Source organism: Carcharhinus amblyrhynchos, chromosome 17, assembly GCF_965287045.1.
Source record: "Carcharhinus amblyrhynchos chromosome 17, sCarAmb.v2.hapA, whole genome shotgun sequence".
Taxonomy (NCBI): domain Eukaryota; kingdom Metazoa; phylum Chordata; class Chondrichthyes; order Carcharhiniformes; family Carcharhinidae; genus Carcharhinus; species Carcharhinus amblyrhynchos.
The window spans coordinates 17,768,482-17,787,779 of NC_137340.1; the positions used below are offsets into that span (position 1 = coordinate 17,768,482).

General features: G+C 44.7%; 1 protein-coding gene across 1 annotated transcript in view; it reads left to right on the forward strand.

Annotated features, from left to right (window-relative positions):
* The first annotated feature begins 3,323 nt into the window (after window positions 1-3,323).
* The window catches only part of dntt (deoxynucleotidyltransferase, terminal), a 222,942-nt gene continuing 206,967 nt past the window's right edge, over window positions 3,324-19,298 (forward strand). Inside the window, exons 1-2 of the mRNA XM_080205268.1 lie at window positions 3,324-3,538; window positions 19,116-19,290. Coding sequence (XP_080061394.1) covers window positions 3,324-3,538; window positions 19,116-19,290 — 390 coding nt within the window. The remainder of the gene's footprint in view (window positions 3,539-19,115; window positions 19,291-19,298) is intronic.

A 19,298-nucleotide genomic window follows, 5' to 3' on the forward strand; every position in this document is an offset into this window, starting at 1 on the left:
GCTAGTGAGGCCCACATCCAATGAATAAAAAAATCTTAGTTGTATGTAAAATAAACTTAAGCAGTACAGAAAATTTTATGGTTGTGCCCAATTAAATTAAGTGGCACTGGATTAAGATAGCCTGATGATTACAAAGTCAGAGCTACATCGGTTTTATCACTCACTCTTCAAGGACAGTGGAGCTCTGAGCTGTAGACTCATTTATCTCTGACTGTCAGTGACATTCCTTATTATCTCAAATAGAAGATAGCTGATAGGATAGTCGGTTCTTATCAATCATTAGAAACTGTAATGTTCTTGTTCTGAGGAAGAAAACTGTGATTCAAAGTCTGGGCCAGCAATTGAGCGAAGAATTACAATTCAGAGACCTGAAACCGAGGAAGTATCAAACACGGAGGCACAGAAAGAAGGAGCTTTGAAATCGGGCAGAGTTTTTAAAAAGGAATGCTTTATCGTACGAATCATAAGAGCTAGGAGCAGGCGTCGGCTAGTCAGCTCCTTCAGCTAGCTCTGCCATTTAATACGACCATGGCTGATCTCATCTTGCCCCCAACTTCACTTTCCTGCCCATTCACCCTAGCTGTTAAACCATGACTACTTTAAACTCTGTTCACTTCTTCCTTGAATTTACTCAATGGGCCCGATTTTACCATTTTCGTTCTAAGTGCTGAATCTGGGCACAATTCAGATCCGACTTGGACATCTGTTCCCGGATGCTGTGATACGTACTTAGCCTGGAAAAAAAACGTGAGTCTGAATTGCATTGTGGGTGGAGCTTAGAGCACCCGAAACGATCAGAACTCTCAACTGCGCGTGCGCGGTGAGGAAAAAACTTTGAAAATCGCACCCCTGTCACATCAATCCCGGGCCCCAAAAAGCAGATAAAGCAGCCTGGGAGCGAAAAGCAGGAGCAATGTCCCCCATAGACATCACCCCCACTCTCACAACATAACTGTCCCCCTTATTCACCCCCCCCCACCCCCCACCGCCAGCTACCCAGACTGATCACAAGCCCCTGCCTCTTGTCCCCCCCTACCAATCACCCACAGGGTGGCAGTGGACCCCCACCCCCGGCACCCCTCCACTCTGGAGAATGATCGGGCCTTCTCTCCCTGCCCCACACCAGAGAATGATTGGGCCTCTTCTCTCCCCTCCCACCAGACAATGATCTGCCTTCCTCCCTCCCCGGACGATGATCGGGGTTCCCTTCCCCTCCCCCACCAGAGATACATCTGACCTTCCTCCTCCTCCTCCTCCCCCCCCGACCAGGAAATGATGGGGCCTTCCTTCTCCCGCCCCCCCCCCAGTCCCCCACCCCTCGCCAGAGAATGATCTATCCCACCTCCCTCCCCCCTCCATCACCGATCTGAGTCAGAGAGCTGTTGGAAGCTTTGAACTTACCTCTTCAGCAGCGAGTGTGCCCAAAACAGACCTTTGCCAAGCATGTCTGTTTTGCGCTGAATCTGGATGCGCGAACGCGATGGTAAAGGGGGGAAATGATGATGAAGTTGGGCGGGCAGTTCTTTAATTCAATTTAAATGCATGCAAATACATTTAAATTGCCGTTGTGCCATTTTGGATCGTGGCCATTTTCGGGCCTCGGTAAAGTGGGCATCTGCGCGGACGTGGGTGCGGATCACATTAATGGTCTCACATCCGAATTTACCATGTTTTCGCGCCCAAAAACGGGTGTGACGCAATGGTAAAATCGGGCCCAATGTCCCAGTATCCACAACGCTCTGGGGTAGTCCATTCCACAAACTCATAACTGTGCACTGGACACTAGCAGGGACGTTCAATAAAGACTGCACAAAAAAAAAATGTTGTTTCTTCCACAATGAAAGAGATGTCCTTAACTCCCCTGTAACCATCAATGCTTGCCACCCATGAGGCATGTCAGTACATTGAGCTCCCACTAAACTAGCCTCAACAAATAACAATGGAGCACATGTGAATAAAGGCGAAACCGATGGAATTTGCAATATTTGTAAGCAAATTTGAAGTTTGAGAAATACCTTTAGAATCATAGAATAGTGCAGAAGGAGTCATTTGGCCCATTGAACCTGCACTGACAACAACCCCACAAAGGCCCTATCCCTGTCACCCCAATGTACTTATTCTGCCAATCTTCCTGACACTAAGGGTCAATTTACTTTGGCCAATCAACCTAACCCACACATCTTTGGACTGTGGGAGGAAGGCGGACAACCCAAGGAATCCCACACAGACATGGGGAGAACATATAAACTCCACACGGATAGTCACCTAAGAATGAAATTGAACCTGGGTCCCTGGCGCTGTAAGGCAGCAGTGCCCAGAGAATAAACAGCTCCAATCACACTTGCTGCGAGCAGGGTTTGTGCTCTCAAGTTTTATGTTAATGGCAATGGGGTTGGGTAGAAAGGTTTTGGCCATGATTTAAAACTACCCTGTTTGACCAGGAGTGTCTTGTATAGCCCAGTCTTAGCTGCTGCATTGTAAACTGATGGCAACTTTTGCAACCATAGCAGCTCCCCACTTCTGGTACGTCACTATTACTTTGAACTTTGCCGATTGGGAAAAGGGAAGAAAGCAGAAATGGTGCACATTTCTGGATCGGACATTCGGAACAACATACCGTTAACAAAACCCCCAACAATGTTTCAGAAGAATAAGAAGTCTCACAACACCAGCTTTCGGAGCGCTGTCCCTTCATCAGGAGGAGCACCTGATTCCAAGTAAACCTGTTGGATTTTAACCTGGTGTTGTGAAACTTCTTACCGTGCCCACCCCAGTCACAATGCCCGCATCATGTTTCAGATGAGATGGAGGTAAGCGCATGGATAATCAAAATGTAGCCCTATTTTCACAGTAACGTCATTGCGGTGTTAATGTCAGCCTACTTTTGATAACAAATAATGAAGGTTGTTGAAAGAAATTTGGAGTAAACTATCTTCAAGAGTGAGAGGGAGGAAAGTTGAGACAAATTGATTTTTTGTTGTTTTGCCATCACACCTTGTTCTGCAACATATGAAACAGGATTATATAAATGTTTGTATGAAAAAGGTATTGAATGAAGAGCACATCAATATAAGGGCTTTGCTCCTTTTGTATGGTTGTGGGGCAATGCTATTGCACACCCCAAAGAATTAAAATAAAACAAGTTTGGTGCTTGTGCAGAAATTCTGTGACCCCATTCTTTAATTGGTTTATAGTCTTTGGTGAGAAATCAAGCGGGGGGTGACATCACTGAGAGACATTTAACTGAATGCAGTGAAAGTGCAGGTGACAGAGTGCACTTGAGGGCAGAGAGTGTAACACTGAACAAAAAGCAAGCCCAAACAATGAGTTCAGCAGAAAAACTGGGAGCAATGGGAATCATACCGAAAAGGAAAAGACAGAAGAAAGTGGCAGAAGTCTGCAACTCTCACAGTAAACATGAAGTCAGATTTCAAGATCTGATCATATTTATTGTGGAAAGAAAAATGGGATCAAGCAGAAGGACGTTTCTGATGGACTTAGCACGTAAGAAAGGATTCAGAGTCGATGACATTTTGAGGTATATCTTTTTTAAAAAAAATTACTTATTATTGTCACAAGTGGGCTTACATTAACACTGCAATAAAGTTATTGAGAAAGTCCCCTCTTCGCCACACTCTGGCGCCTGTTTGGGTACATTGAGGGAGAATTTAGCATGGCCAATGCACCTAACCAGTACATCTTTCGGACTGTGAGAGGAAATTGGAATACGGAGGAAACCCACAGGGGAGAATGTGCAGACTCCACACAGACAGTGACCGAAGCCAGGAATTGAACCCGAGTCCCTGGCGCTGTGAGACAGCAGTGCTAACCACTGCCACTGTTCAGCCCTACACTCATTCTTCACTCTGTTTGCTGTACTTACTAACTTAGCTATAATATTTTTGATGTGTTTGCCTGAGATGATGTGAGAGGATAGAAGCAGGTAACGCAAGAAAAAAAAAATCAGCTGTATTTCTACAAATTGCAACTTTTTGTCAGTTGACATTCTGAAAACCTATCTCAATGTACAGCTGGAAGCAATTTGTATCTGGCTAAGCAAGACTGGAGTTTAAAATTTTGTTAATTGTGGCTTTGTGGATGATTCCTTGCCCTAGTTCTATAGATAGTAAAGAAACCAAAGAATATAATGATGTTAACAATGTTTTTTTCTAAATTCTTCAAGAAAACCCAGCAGATAGGACTGGATATAATTGTTTCCCTTGGTGGCGAATTCTAGAACAGGGAGCATAGATTCAAGATAAGTGGCAGAAAGTATAGACAGGACATGAGGGAGAACTTTTTCAGAGGGTAGCGGGTTTCTGGAATTCGCTGTCCGAGTTGGTGGTGGAGGCAGAGACCCTAAACTCTTTTAAAAAGTACCTGGATCTGCACTGAAGTGCTGCAAACTATAGGGCTAGAGGCCAGGCGTAACAAGGTGGGAATACAAAGGCCATCTGCAAGTCCTCGGGCTGGCATGGACAAGATGGGCCAAATGGCCATCTTTTGTATTACATGCAACATTTCTATGGTTCTATTGATGATGATATGCGGATTCCTTTATGACCAAAAACAAAGGCCTTTTCTCCTACATGCAAGTAGTTTTCTAAGGTCTTTCTGTAAATGCGAAGCACAACAAGTACCATTTTGCTCACGAGATTGCGAATCCTTTGATTAGATTAGGGCATCATTAGCTCTCGGGTATCTCCCCTCTTTTCAAAGGCGAGTTATTATAATTCATTCTGGAAAATTAACTATCTATAGATTTACTTCCAAGAAGTTATTACACTTGGATGCATGAATGAAAATGTACAAAAGAGTGTCAGTTGGATTTGACTTAGCCCTGCAGAAAGTAATTAAAAATTTAATCATCCCAAACATGGTGGGTATGACCAGTAGATCAGTTAGTGCGATGCCAGCTAAGCTGGCATGCTTTGGTTTTCCATCCATGAAAGAAACGCTTACAGTTATTTGATGTCTTTTTCTTGTTTTTTAATACCGTTTAGAATGTTGCCACAATGCTGTATTTTGTGCCAAATACAACCACAGACATGAAATGTAACGGAGAAATGATGGATCAGGCCAGATGTCAAAATCCCCAGTGGTATAGTTACAGTGTATGTGACAGGAAGATAGGGGCTTAATAATTGTAAATTATTTTTCTCCAAATAAAACCACAGGAAGAAGCGCTATGAAATTTCAAACTGTAATTTTACACATGAAGTATTATTTCAAACTGAAAGAATTATTTTTCTTACTGTAAATGTTGCCACCTGGCATCAAGGTAATCAAACAAATTGAAATTTAAAAAGCCCTTTATGTAATTACTTGCTTCATTTTATGACTTTTAGAATGTGTGGGGACTAAACATTATGACTGTTACTTCAATTTTAAAAAAAATGATAGTTTATTCATTTGGAACGCCCAGAAGGCTTAGTGGTGGCAGGATGCAATATCTTCACCTTTGGCACCTGGCATTGGTTCTGCCCACCATTACTAATCCTGCTGCATTAAAACAGCATGGCTCCCGAGAATGGGGTAATATATTAGCATGGATTGTGGATTGGTTAAGAGACAGAAAACAGAATGCAGAACAATCATAGAATCAATGCAGTGCAGAAAGAGTCCATTCGGCCCATCGAGTCTGTACTGACTCTCCAACATCTTAACCAGGCCAAACCCTGTGCCCTATTCCCATAACACCACACATTTATCTTGCTAATTCCTTTGACCACAGTAAGAAGTCTCACAACACTAAGTTAAAGTCCAGCAGGTTTATTTGCTACCAAATAAACCTGTTGGACTTTAACCTGGTGTTGTGAGACTTCTTACTGTGTTTACCCCAGTCTAATGCCGGCATCTCCACATCAATTCCCCTAACCTACAGATCTTTAGACACTAAGGAGCAATTTAGCGTGGTCAATCCACCTAACCCACACATCTTTGGACTATAGGGGGAAACTGGAGCACCCAGGGAAAACCCACGCAGATTTTGGGAGAATGTACAAACTTCACACAGTTTCTGTTGGAATTGTGCTCAAACCTGCACATCGTCACTCTAACCATGGGTGTGTTTCAGCAATGGCTAGGGGAGAAGGTGACCTCCCTTCAAGTGCCCTTTCTCCTCAAGGAGCCACAGAGGGGCTATCGGGCACCCATGGAAGGTGGAGTGACAGCCAGGCACCTTGAATGCATTCATCCAGGACAGCCCAAGTTGCCCTGCCTCTTCAGTTCCCCCTATACCAGTGACTCTAGCAGGTCAGGGCGAGAAGGGTGCACCTGCACTGGCTCAGGAGACCCTTAGCAGATTGGGCCCACAAGGCTATGTCCCATCAGAAGATGCCCACCAAAGTCATCTCAGACAATAGGTTATAGCAGGCTGCTTCCACCTCTGCTGTGGATGTCGGGGCTGTACTGAGACATAGCAAGAAGTCTCACAACACCAGGTTAAAGCCTAACAGGTTTATTTGGTAGCAAAAGCCACTAGCCTTCACAGCGCTGCTCCTTCATCAGGTAAGTGGGAGTTTTGTTAAGGAGCAGAACTTAACATCCGAAGGCTAGTGGCTTTTACTACCAAATGAACCTGTTGGACTTTAACCTGATGTTGTGAGACTTCTTACTGTGTTTACCCCAGTCCAATGCTGGCATTTCCTTATCATGCCTAGTGTAGCAGCAGGGTAGGAGAAAGTAAACAGCTTTCAATGCACACTGATGACACAGATGTTAACTCATTGTTTTGACTGTTCCATTCTGTAAATATATGTTGCATTAATGTTTATCCAAGTCTCATGGTTTCAATGGATATTCAATGTCATTCAAAATACCACATTCATTCAAGGGTCCAAAATGTACCACCCAATGAACTCACATCTGGATCTTCAGTTCTATTATTTCTCACACAATCTCACCAGAATAACCTTTATTTCCACATCTGCAACATCGATCGAGCAGCAATGAACAAAACATTTTCTGGAAGCAGGTACTAACTGGTGGAGGGTCATAAAGATCAGCCATTTACAATCGATTACCAATGACTCTGGTGGGGGGACTGAGTGCAGGATATCCAAGGTATCTAACACAAAGCTGGGTAGGAAAGTAAGAAAAAGAGGAGGAAGTAAATAGGCTGCAAAGGAATATTGGCTGGTAAGGTGAATGGGCAAGAAGATGACAGATGGCGCATAACCAAAGACTGATTGATTTGGAAGAGATCCTTCAGATACACGCCTGGTACATTCCAGCAAGGAGAAAGACACAGGAGCCAAAAGCAGGGGTCCTCGGATGACGAGGGAGATGGGGACAAAAAAACAGAGTGTGTGAAGCATGTCAGGTGAATTCTTCAGGTGAGAACCGTGTGAAATACAATAGGTTGGGGTGGTAAGTGAAGAGGAAATTAAAACTGGGAAGGAGTGAATGTGAGAATAGAATAACAGTCAACAGAAAAGGAAACCCAAAACTCTTCTACTGGCGTGTAATTCGTAACCAGAGTCAGAGTTGGAATGGGTCTGGTTAGAAACCAGGAAGGCGTGAGGTGGGGCATGCCAGAACATTTAAAGAGCACATTCTATCTGTGCTTTCTAAGGAAGAGGAATCTAACCAGGCGTTGGTAGGAGTGGAGATAGTGGAAGCAATGGATCGAGTGAAAATTGAGAGCGAACAACTGGCTATGCTAAGTGTAGATAGGTCACCTGGTTTTGGATGACTTACGTCCCAGGTTGCTAAAGGAAGTTGAGGTGGAGATAATGGAAGGACTTTTCATAATTTTCCAATCTCCCCGGAAGTAGGGGATATGACACAGGATTGAAGAGAGGCAAACGTGATATCCTTATTCAAGAAATAATTCAAGGACAGGCCTAGAAATGGCATTTTGGTTAGTTTAATATCAACAGTAGGGAATAGTTGGAGAAAAATTCAGTGGGATTTGGAGAGGTTTGTTAATTAAGGAGAGTCAGCATGGGTTGTAAAAGGTATTTGACTAATCCAACTGAGTTGTTTGATGAAGTAACGGAGGGGGTTGAAGGGAATGTGATGGATGTGGTTTATATGGACATTAAGAAACCTTTTGACACATTACCACATAAAAGCTGATTAACAAAATTAGGGCTCATGGAATAGAAGTATCAGTGTCCAATTGGATTAAAAAATTGACTTCATGACAGAAATCAGTGAGTGGTATTAGATAGCTGTTTTTAAACTATATAATTCAATAAGATAATTGAATAGTTAACTAGGACATAGTTCTGGCAGGACAAGTTATGTGTAAGAAGTGCAGTATATGGAAGCTACTGGATCCCAATGTCATCCAGGACGAATGTGTCTGCCATAAGTGTCTGAATTTCAAGCAGCTCTGGTTCGGAATTTATGAACTGAAGGCTGAACTACAGACACTGTGATGCATCAGGGAGAGGGGGAAAAGGTTACCCTCATTCCTTGTACCAGGAGGCAGTCACACCTCTTAAGACAAGGTCTTTTAATTTGGTCAGTGATTGGGGACAGGAGACTGCGTGACTGCGAGTGAGGCAAATAAGAGACAAAAACAGAAAATGCTGGAAAATCTCAGCATCTGTCGCTAGAGAACAGAACTAACGTTTCAAATCTGAAAGAGAGACAGGAGTACAGGAATCTCAGCCTTTACAATTGTCCAGTAGATTGGAGGCTTTTTCAGCTTGTTTGGATGGGAGTGGAGCTGCAGGATGGATGACCTAACTGACCATGGCACCTTGGTATAGGAAGGCTTTCAAACGGGGAGAGCAAAAAAGGGATACAGTTGTAATAGGGAATAGTATAGTTACAGGGAGACACCATTCACTGCAGCAAACAGCGTGAGTCTAGATGGCTGTGTCGTCTGCCCGGGTGCCAGGGTTCGGGACATTTGCTTAGGACAGCAGAGGAAAAAGGTTTAATGGTCAGTAAGTTAATGGAAAAGGTCCTCAGGGATAGGATTTATGACCATTTGGAAAGGTGCAGCTTAATCCAGGATAATCAGCATGGATTTGTGAAGGGTAAGTCGTGCCTCACAAATTTGATTGAATTTTTTGAGGAGGTAACTAAGTGTGTAGATGAAGGTAGAGCAGTCGATGTCATATACATGGATTTTAATAAGGCGTTTGATAAGGTTCCCCATGGTAGGCTCATGAAGAAAGTAAGGAGGTTTGGGAAAGAGAGAAATTTGGCCGATTGGATAAGTAACTGGCTATCTCATAGAAGACAGAGGGTGATGGTGGATGGAAAATTTTCAGACTGGAGACCAGTTACCAGCAGTGTACCACAGGGTTCAGTGCCGGGTCCTTTGCTATTTGTGATTTTTATCAATGACTTGGAGGAAGGGGCTGAAGGGTGGGTCAGTAAATTTACTGAAGACACAAGATTGGTGGAGTAGTGGATGAAGTGGAGGGCTGTTGTAGGCTGCAAAGAGACATTGATAAGATGCAGAGCTGGGCTGAAAAATGGCAGATGGAGTTTAACCCTGATAACGGAGAGGTGATTCATTTTGGTAGGACAAATTTGAATGTGGATTACAGGGTCAATGGCAGGTTTCTGAGGAATGTGGAGAAACAGAGAGATCTTGGGGTTCATATCCACAGATCTCTGAAGGTTGCCACTCAAGTGGATAGAGCCGTGAAGAAGGTCAATAGTGTTTTAGCATTTCTTAACAAGGAGGTTTAAGTTTAAGAGCCGTGAGGTTATGCTGCAACTGTACAGGATCTTGGTGAAACCGCATTTGGAATATTGTGTGCAGTCTGGTCACCTCACTAGAAGAAGGATGTGGAAGCATTGGAGAGAGTGCAGAGGAGATTTACCAGAATGCTGCCTGGTTTGGAGGGTAGGTCTTATGAGGAAAGGTTGAAGGACATTAGAACATAAGAAATAGGAGCAGGAGTAGGCCATCTAGCCCTTCAAGCCTGCCCCGCCATTCAATAAGATCATGGCTGATCTGTCGCTGCTCAGTTCCACTTTCCCGCTTTCTCCCCATAACCCTTAATCCCCTCTCTTATCAAAAACCCATCAACCCGCGTCTTAAAAATATTTAGCGAGGCAGCCTCCACCACTTCAACGGGCAGAGAATTCCAGAGATTCACCACCCTTTGAGTGAAGAAGTTCCTCCTCAACTCCGTTCTAAACCGCCTCCCCTTTATCTTGAGGCTGTGCCCCCTAGTCCTCCTGTCTTTTTTGAGCGGGAAGAGTCTCTCCACCTCTATCCTATCCATCCCATTCATCATCTTATACGTCTCAATGAGATCTCCCCTCATTCTTCTAAACTCTAACGAGTACAAGCCCAGTTTATTCAGCCTCTCCTCATAGCTCAATCCCCTCAACTCCGGTATCAGCCTAGTAAACCTCCTCTGCACTCCCTCCAAGACCAAAATATCTTTGCGCAGGTGCGGCGCCCAAAACTGCACACAGTACTCCAGCTGCGGCCTCACCAATGCCCTATACAGCTGCAGCAAGACCTCCCTACTTTTATATTCAATCCCCCTCGCTATGAAGGCCAGCATCCCATTCGCCTTCCTGACCACCTGCTGCACCTGCAAGCTGGGTTTTTGCGACTCATGCACAAGGACCCCGAGGTCCCTCTGCACCGTCGCCTGCTGCAGTTGGGGCTTTTCTCTTTAGAGATGAGGAGGATGAGAGGCAACTTAATAGAGGTTTATAAGATGATGAGGGGAATAGATAGAGTGGATGTTCAGAGATTATTTCCTCAGGTGGATGTAGCTGTTACTAGGGGGCATAACTATAAGATTCATGGTGGGAGATATAGGGGGATGTCCGAGGTAAGTGTTAAATTAAAAGCGGAGGAATTTAGAGTAGCTAAGAGCAGTGGGCGAGAAGAGGATTGGGAAAGGTTTAAATGTCAACAAAGATTGACAAAGAAGTTGATAAAGGAGGGTAGGAGAAGCTATGAGGCTGGGCTAGCACTTAATATAAAAAAGGATAGCAAGAGTTTTTATAAATATATAAAAAGGAAGAGGCTGGCTAGGGTGAACGTTGGTCCTTTAGAGGATGAGAAAGGGGAGCTAGTGGTAGGGGATGGGGATATGGCTAAGGTCTTGAATAACTTTTTTGTTTCTGTCTTCATGGAGGAAGACGTGAATAATTTGCCGGATGTTAGAGATGGAAAGGTAGTAGGACTGGAGGGTCTCGATGACATTACTGTTACTAGAGAGGTGGTGCTCGACAGACTGGAGGGGGCTGATTGTGGACAAGTCCCCAGGACCGGATGGAATGCATCCGAGGGTTCTGAAAGAAATGGCGGAGGTTATAGTGGATGCCTTGGTGGTTATTTTCCAGACGTCGCTGGATTCCGGGGAAGTGCCGGAAGATTGGAAAACGGCTAATGTTACGCCGTTGTTTAAGAAGGGTGCCAGGCAAAAGGCGGGGAATTATAGGCCGGTTAGTTTAACGTCTGTGGTAGGTAAAATGTTAGAATCCGTCATTAAGGAGGAAATTGCGAGGCATCTTGAAGGGAATTGCTTGATAGGGCGGACGCAACACGGTTTCATTAAAGGGAAGTCGTGTCTGACAAATTTACTGGAGTTCTATGAGGATGTGTCTAGGGCAGTGGATAGAGGAGAGCCGGTGGATGTGGTCTTTCTGGATTTTCAGAAGGCGTTTGATAAGGTACCTCACAAGAGGTTATTGCAGAAGGTCAGGGGACATGGAGTTGGGGGTAGGGTGTTAGCGTGGATAGAGGATTGGTTGTCAAATAGGAGGCAGAGAGTGGGGGTCAATGGGTGCTATTCGGATTGGCGGTTGGTGACTAGTGGGGTGCCCCAGGGGTCGGTGCTGGGGCCTCAGCTATTTACCATTTATATAGATGATCTGGAGGAGGGAACCGAGTGCAGGGTGTCGAAATTTGCTGATGACACCAAGATTGGGGGAAAGGCAAATTGTGCGGAGGGTGTGGAGAGTCTGCAGAAGGATTTAGGTAGGCTGGGCGAATGGGCCAGGAAATGGCAAATGGAATTTAATGTTGGCAAGTGTGAGGTGGTCCACTTTGGTAGGAAGAATGGTAGGAAGGACTATTACTTACGTGGCGAAAAACTGCAGCAGGCGACAGTGCAGAGGGACCTCAGGGTCCTTGTGCGTGAGTCGCAAAAACCCAGCTTGCAGGTGCAGCAGGTGGTCAGGAAGGCGAATGGGATGCTGGCCTTCATAGCGAGGGGGATTGAATATAAAAGTAGGGAGGTCTTGCTGCAGCTGTATAGGGCATTGGTGAGGCCGCAGCTGGAGTACTGTGTGCAGTTTTGGGCGCCGCACCTACGCAAGGATATTTTGGCCCTGGAGGGAGTGCAGAGGAGGTTTACTAGGCTGATACCGGAGTTGAGGGGATTGAGCTATGAGGAGAGGCTGAATAAACTAGGCTTGTACTCGTTAGAGTTTAGAAGAATGAGGGGAGATCTCATTGAGATGTATAAGATGATGAATGGGATGGATAGGATAGAGGTGGAGAGACTCTTCCCGCTCAAAAAAGACAGTAGGACTAGGGGGCACAGCCTCAAGATAAAGGGGAGGCGGTTTAGAACGGAGTTGAGGAGGAACTTCTTCACTCAAAGGGTGGTGAATCTCTGGAATTCTCTGCCCGTTGAAGTGGTGGAGGCTGCCTCGCTAAATATTTTTAAGACACGGGTTGATGGGTTTTTGATAAGAGAGGGGATTAAGGGTTATGGGGAGAGGGCGGGAAAGTGGAACTGAGCCACAACAGATCAGCCATGATCTTATTGAATGGCGGGGCAGGCTCGAAGGGCTAGATGGCCTACTCCTGCTCCTATTTCTTATGTTCTTATGTTCTTACTCAGAAAGTATTTGGGGTGTAGAATGCACTGCCTGCTGTGATAGTGGAGTCAGACACTTTAGGAACTTTCAAGTGGTTATTGGATAGGCACGTAGAGCACTCCAAAACGATAGGGAGTGGGATAGCTTGATCTTGGTTTCGGACAAAGCTCGGCACAACATCAAGGACTGAAGAGCCTGTACTGTGCTGCACTGTTCTATGTTGTATGACTCTATTACCTGAGCCACATACAAATTGGCATAGGACAGATCAGATTAGAGAAAGACAAATGCATGGCTCAAAGATTGGAAGAAGTAGGTTCCAGTTTGTGTTGCATTGGCACCAGTACTGGGGAACATAAACAAAACAAAACAGATGAACTGAGAGCACACATAGAAATAAAAAAGTAGGATTTGATAGACATAGCTGCAGGGCAACATGGATTGGGATCTGAATATTGAAGGGTGCAGGATATTTAGGAAGATCAGGAAAAAGGGAAAGGTGGTAGGATAACTCTGTTAGTTAATGATGGTAGTTACTTAATAAAGAGGGATGACCCAAGTTCAAGAATTCAAGAAATGATTTGGGTAATGATAAGAAACAGTAAAGGCAAGAAGCCACTTGTAGGAGTTGTGTACAAGCCTCTTAATAGGATCCATATGATAGAATGGAGCATAAAGAAAGAAATAATTGGAGATTTTCGGAATAACACAATGATAATCATGGGATATTTTTAATCTGCATAGAGACTGGAAAAGCCAGATGGGCAAAGGTAGCCTGGATAAGGAGTTCATTGTATGTTTTTGGGATAGTTTCTTGGAGCAGCATGTTCACAACCAACCAGTGAGCAGTCTGTCTAAGAATTGGTATCAGCCATGATTGAATGACAAAGCAGACTCGATGGGCCACGTGGCCTAACTGTGCTGCTATGTCTTATGGTACTGTGCAATGAGATGGGATAATTATTGATCTCATAATGAAGGTACCTGTACATACTGGTGACTGTGACATGATAGAATTTTGTATTCAGATTGAGGGAGAGAGGAGTGGGTTGGAGACTATGGCCAGAGTTTTACCGCATTGCCCGCCCAAAAAATGGGGGCAGGCGAGGTTCGCAGAATGGCATTCTCCGTTGGCCTCAAGTGGGATCTTCTGAGCCTCAGGCAGGTAAAATTCCAGCATATGGGTGGAATTCTTTAATCCCGCCATGGCTTTGATAGAGGTCAGGAGCAGAGAATCTAGCTGGAGCCAAAAACTTGGGAACCTGCCAGGATAAAGTCACGTTGAATTTACCCCAGTGGCGGGTTAGTCTTCCCACTGAATTACATTTGCATTAATTTGCTTTTCAAGTGCTCATCAAAAAGCTTCCTAAATGTCATGAGGGTTCCTGCCTCTATCTTCTTTTCCAGGCAGTGAGTTCAGGATTATCAGCACCCTCTGGGTGAAATCGTATTTCCTCAAATCCCTTCATCGTGTGCTCTAATCTGTTGAGAGACTCTCGAAACTCTGCCCAATGCTCCCTTGCCTGCCTTTGTATCTCTGCCTGTGAGCTGACAGCTGGAGGCACAGTTCTGCATTGCCATAGGAATGATTCCTGTCCGTGCCAACGAGCTCTGCAGCAGCCTCCTCCAGCTCGATGAGAGTGATGATCTCTGTGCCATTCCCCTACTGGCCTGGGCTCACTCTTGTATGTTGTGTGCAAGAAAGACTTGTGATCAGAGGGGATGGAGCAGCTCTCGAGCTTGGGTGAAATGCTGGTCTCCTGTGTTGGTGCATCCTACCCAGAGGGGACAGAGTTCGGAGTGTGAGCAGCATGACAGATAGGCTAAAGGCAAAATATTGCGGATGGTGGAATCTGATGCAAAAACGCAGGAGAAATGCTGGAAAATCTCAGCAGGTCTGACAGCATCAGTGGAGAGAGAGCAGGGCTAACGTTTCGAGTCTGGGTGACCCTTCATCAGAGCAACCATGCTGACCTCCTGGGCAACTACCTCGTCTTGATCATCCCTTGGGTAGAGCAATTACCAGTGAGCCCGGTTTCCTTGATTAAAGGCCCTGAGGGCACTGGCATTGGATGAAAGCTGGTGCTGCCTTCTTTATGAGATTGCTCACAATTTTCCTCAGGGTTGCTGACATCCTGCACGAACTGGTGAGGACAGGTGGGTTGGAGAGAGTGATGGGAGTGTGCTGGACTGGTACATAAGTATGGCACTGGGGTCAGCTGACTGTGGGCGGATGAATCCGCACCCAGGTGATTTGGATGGGAACTCGCCTGAGTATAATGAATGAGGTTCCGAATCTGGCGTCCTATCCCGCTATTCTGGTCATTGGGATTGGCGCTGCCAGAACTACTCGTCATTGCACTTAGTCTTGAAAATAAAGAATTTCTCTCAATGTTTTTAAACCTAATTACTGGTAATTATGAGAGCATGAAAGCTGAGTTGGTAAAGTGAATCGGCAAATTAGGTTAAGGAATAGGTCAAGAGAGAGGCAATGGCAAACATTTAAGGTGGTATTTCACAATATACAAAATAGGTACATTCCAACGAGTAAGAAAATGTACATCAGTGGTTAACTAGACAGGTTAAAGATAGTATCCTGAGTAAAGAAAAGAGACATAATTGTGCAAAGACAGAAGGCAGGTCAAACACAGAATATCACAAACAGCAAAGTATGTCTAAAAAGATTAATAAGGAGAGAAAGCTGGCCAGGAATATAAAAATGAATAGCAAGAGTTTTTCTAAGTATTTTAAAAGGAAGTGAGTCAACAAAGTGAGCATTGATCCTGTAGAAATTCAGTTTGGAGAATTGATAATGGAAAGAAGGGGTGCAGGCTACGCGGATTGGCCATGTTAAATTGTCCCTCAGTGTCCCAAGATGGGTGGGTTAGATGGATTAGCCATGGGAAAAGGGGGAACAGCACAAACAAAACACAAAGTCGAAAGGAAACTTAAAACATTAAATCAAAAGGTGATTATCAGGATCTATAATACACCCCAGCCCCTGCAGTGCCCAACAGGCATAGAAGGTGTTAACTATGCCCATGGACACCGCATGCTCCCTCTCCAGGGCTGTGAATGTAGCCGCGGTAGAGGGGCAGACAGTCAGGATGGACAGCCCCGTCAATCGCCCGCTGCCTGAACCTATTGATGGCGCGCCTCGCCAGCCCAGGAGCAGGTTCACGAGGAGGTCACCATCCCGACCCGCCCCTCCCCACACCAGATGCCCGTAGATCAGAAGCGTGGGACTGAAGTGCAAACAAAACATCAGTAAAAGGTGTTTCAGGTAAACAAAAAGGGAGTGCAATTTAAAGTACAAAAAGTAGACATGGTCCATGGTCTCCACAAGGCCACAGAAGGGGCAAGTTTGTGAACTGAAAGAACCAACAGTTGTATGGTGCTGCTGCGTGCAACACCATTCACCCTAGTCCCCAAGATAATTGGGGAAGATTGCTCCATAGAGGGACCTCCACTGGGGACCTCTGTTGCCTGGTGGCAACAAGGCCCACCAAGGTGTATCCGGGCGACAGTTGAGGACGCGGTAGTGGAAGGTGTGCAGCAGCAGCCCGCACAGGAAACATTTCAGTGCGGTAGCAAAAGGCACAGAGAGCATTTCCATGAGGAGGCTCATACTGTGCATCACCTGACCAGGGGGAGGCGGATGGGAGTTTAGGTTTTGGGCCAATGTGAAATTCCGTCGGAGCAGGCGAACGCTAAGGACTCATCAGGCAGTTCATACTCTAGCAAGCCAACCTCATTAGCCTGGCTGAAGTCATCACACCTACTCCTGCTCCTTGTTTGCATGCTGCCTCAAAATAAATGTCTGCTGAAGAGATCGGAACAAGCTGTTGATTAGCTGCTCTGGTTGTTTTGTAAATGGGAGCTTTGACAATAAAGGTGTTTTGATGATCACTTGTTCTTCACTGGTGCATTGCTGCTTGTGATTCATTCACATTTAGCTCACTGGATACCTGATAATTGAACGGAAAAAAAAATGGTCATTGTTTTGCCTTCTGGATTTGTAACACTTTAACAATGTGGCACCTTGACAGTTTTCAAGTCTGGTGGCTTTAAATGCTGTGAAACTAGGGACTCAGAGTATTTAATTATAGAGATAGACATGCCCAATTTTTACTTGATATTGAAGGACTGATTTTGCAAGATTGTGCTGTCAACAGGGAGCCTTACTTGCCAGCTGTGCACATAAAGAAATCAGAAGCATGCAACATTTAATTTTCCTTATGAGGACTTCTCCATTATAGCACTGGCACAGACACAATGTGCCAAGAGGCCCCCTTCTGTGCTGCGAACTTCTAAACTTCCACGGTCCTGTAGCTGGCAAAACTCACTGCTGTCAGTATGGATTAGTAACATCATCCCAGTATTAAATGCATTTCTCATGATAGATCCTTCATTTTAATTTTTATGTAATGAAATCAAGGAGCGGATTAGAAGTGCATGTATATTTATCGTTCTGATGATGTGACGCGTGAAGGTGGAATCTTAATCTTTTGTTTCATTGATGGGTCAAATAAATATTGACCTTCTTTAAAGGACATTTTAGAAATAAGTGAAATCACTGATTTAAGATGGCTGCCACTGGTCACCTGATACACCTGGTGTTCCAAGTTAGTCAGTTTCTGGAAGTTTCCAATGTGGCTTACAGTTAGGACGTGCCAAGACAACCCTTCAATGGAAACTCAGCCGGCTGGTTGGGTCATGTGTAGAAGTGTGGGGGCAGGGGGTGGCGTTGTGGGAGCAGGGATGGGGGTAGTCCGTCAGTTGTGAGGGAATCAGTCATCAGGAGGGGCACAGTAATTGAGTTATGTTGGGGGGAGGTGGTGAGGGACTGGTTGTGGAATTACCCGCGTATTAGGCCAGGTTTTAATCTGTGTAACATTTTGTGGGTAACTATCCAACCAAATATCATGGAACTGTCCCAAGTTTGCGACCCTAACTCAGAGTCCTGGGGAGCAGGGGAAATTGCCGATTAGAAGTTAAAACTCCTCCGGCAATTCCCATTGAAGTATATCAGGATGTCCACAGAGTCCTGATGTGTATCTACTTACAACCTAGAGCCCGGATGATTTGGATCAACATGTGTGAAGCACTAATATTTGCAGCTTAGGAGTAGTAAGCGTACATGCACAATGTCATTCTCCATACCTCTGGACACAGTGATACAGTGGTTGGCGCAGCTGCCTCACAGCGGCAGGGAGCCAGGTTCAATTCTGACTTGGGTCACGGTTTGTGTGGAGCTTGCACATTTTCCCCATGTCTGCGTGAGTTTCCTCTGGGTGCTCCAGTTTCCTCCCACAGTCCAAAGATGCATGGGTTATGTTGATTGGCCATGCTAAATTGCCCCGAGTATCGGGGGATTAGCAGGGTAAACGTGTGGGGTTATGGGAATAGGGCCTGGGTGGGATTGTGGTCTTTCCAGTCTTGACAGGCCGAGTGGCCTCCTTCTGTACTGTAGGGATTCTATTCTATGATTTAAAAAAAAAGACATTGACGGAGGAAACAAGGAATAAAGTAAACCAACGGAACAAGTAAAATACACTGACTTATGGGGGTTAGTAGTGGAAATGTATAATACAGTGTTAGGAGAGAGTGAAGAACATTAAAGAAAGTTCTGAAACGAGCAGAGATTGAGTGATGACAAGAAGACAAAGTGTGTGAGAAAGAAAGAGAGGCAGGAAGGATGGGAACAGAGACTTTTGTTTCTTTCTGTGAGAAATGTGAGGGGAGATGAGCTATGATTATTATGTAAATGGAAAGCAAGAATAGTCTACAGAAGTAATTGTAATTTGGGTTATATACAATCAAGTGAAGGCTGAAAATAAACCCTCTTTTCTGTTTCCTGTCTGATAGCGTTTGAATGACTAAAATTAAATTGTGGTGTGCACATCAAGTTTAGCTCGATCTACAAGAAAGTACGTTTTACCATCCTTAATCTCGCCTTTCCATTTTTCTGCATTTCCCCAAGTAATTTGTTCCCTAACAAGTTGATTTGATTCCGCGTACACGTACTTCATTTGAATAATTCTTTTTAGAAAGTCAATTGCTGATATTTTGGAGCTTTGCTGAGAATTAAATTGCAACATTACCCAATCATTCTTCTGTCGATACGGCATACACCTTAATTAAAATCATGACTTGTGTGTTGAGTGCAGATTTTGGGGGAGTATCTTTAGCAGTTGTGATGCTTCACTTACTTTCACTCCAGTAATAAAGTGTACTTCTAACTCTGAAGCATTACATTAATAACTTGCATGGATGTTGTAATGCCACACACTGAAGATCACCAAATAAAAGATAATATTCTAATTGTCACCCTTTCCTTTTGATAGTGATTCTGTCACGCATGTTGTGACAGAAAATAATTCTTGGAATGAAATTTGGGACTGGATTCAAAGCCAGAAGCTGTCAAATGCAGACAAGCTTAAGGTGCTCAACATTTCCTGGTTCACGGACAGCATGGCTGCAGGCAAGCCTGTGAATATAGAACAACAGCATAAACTGCAGGTAAATTT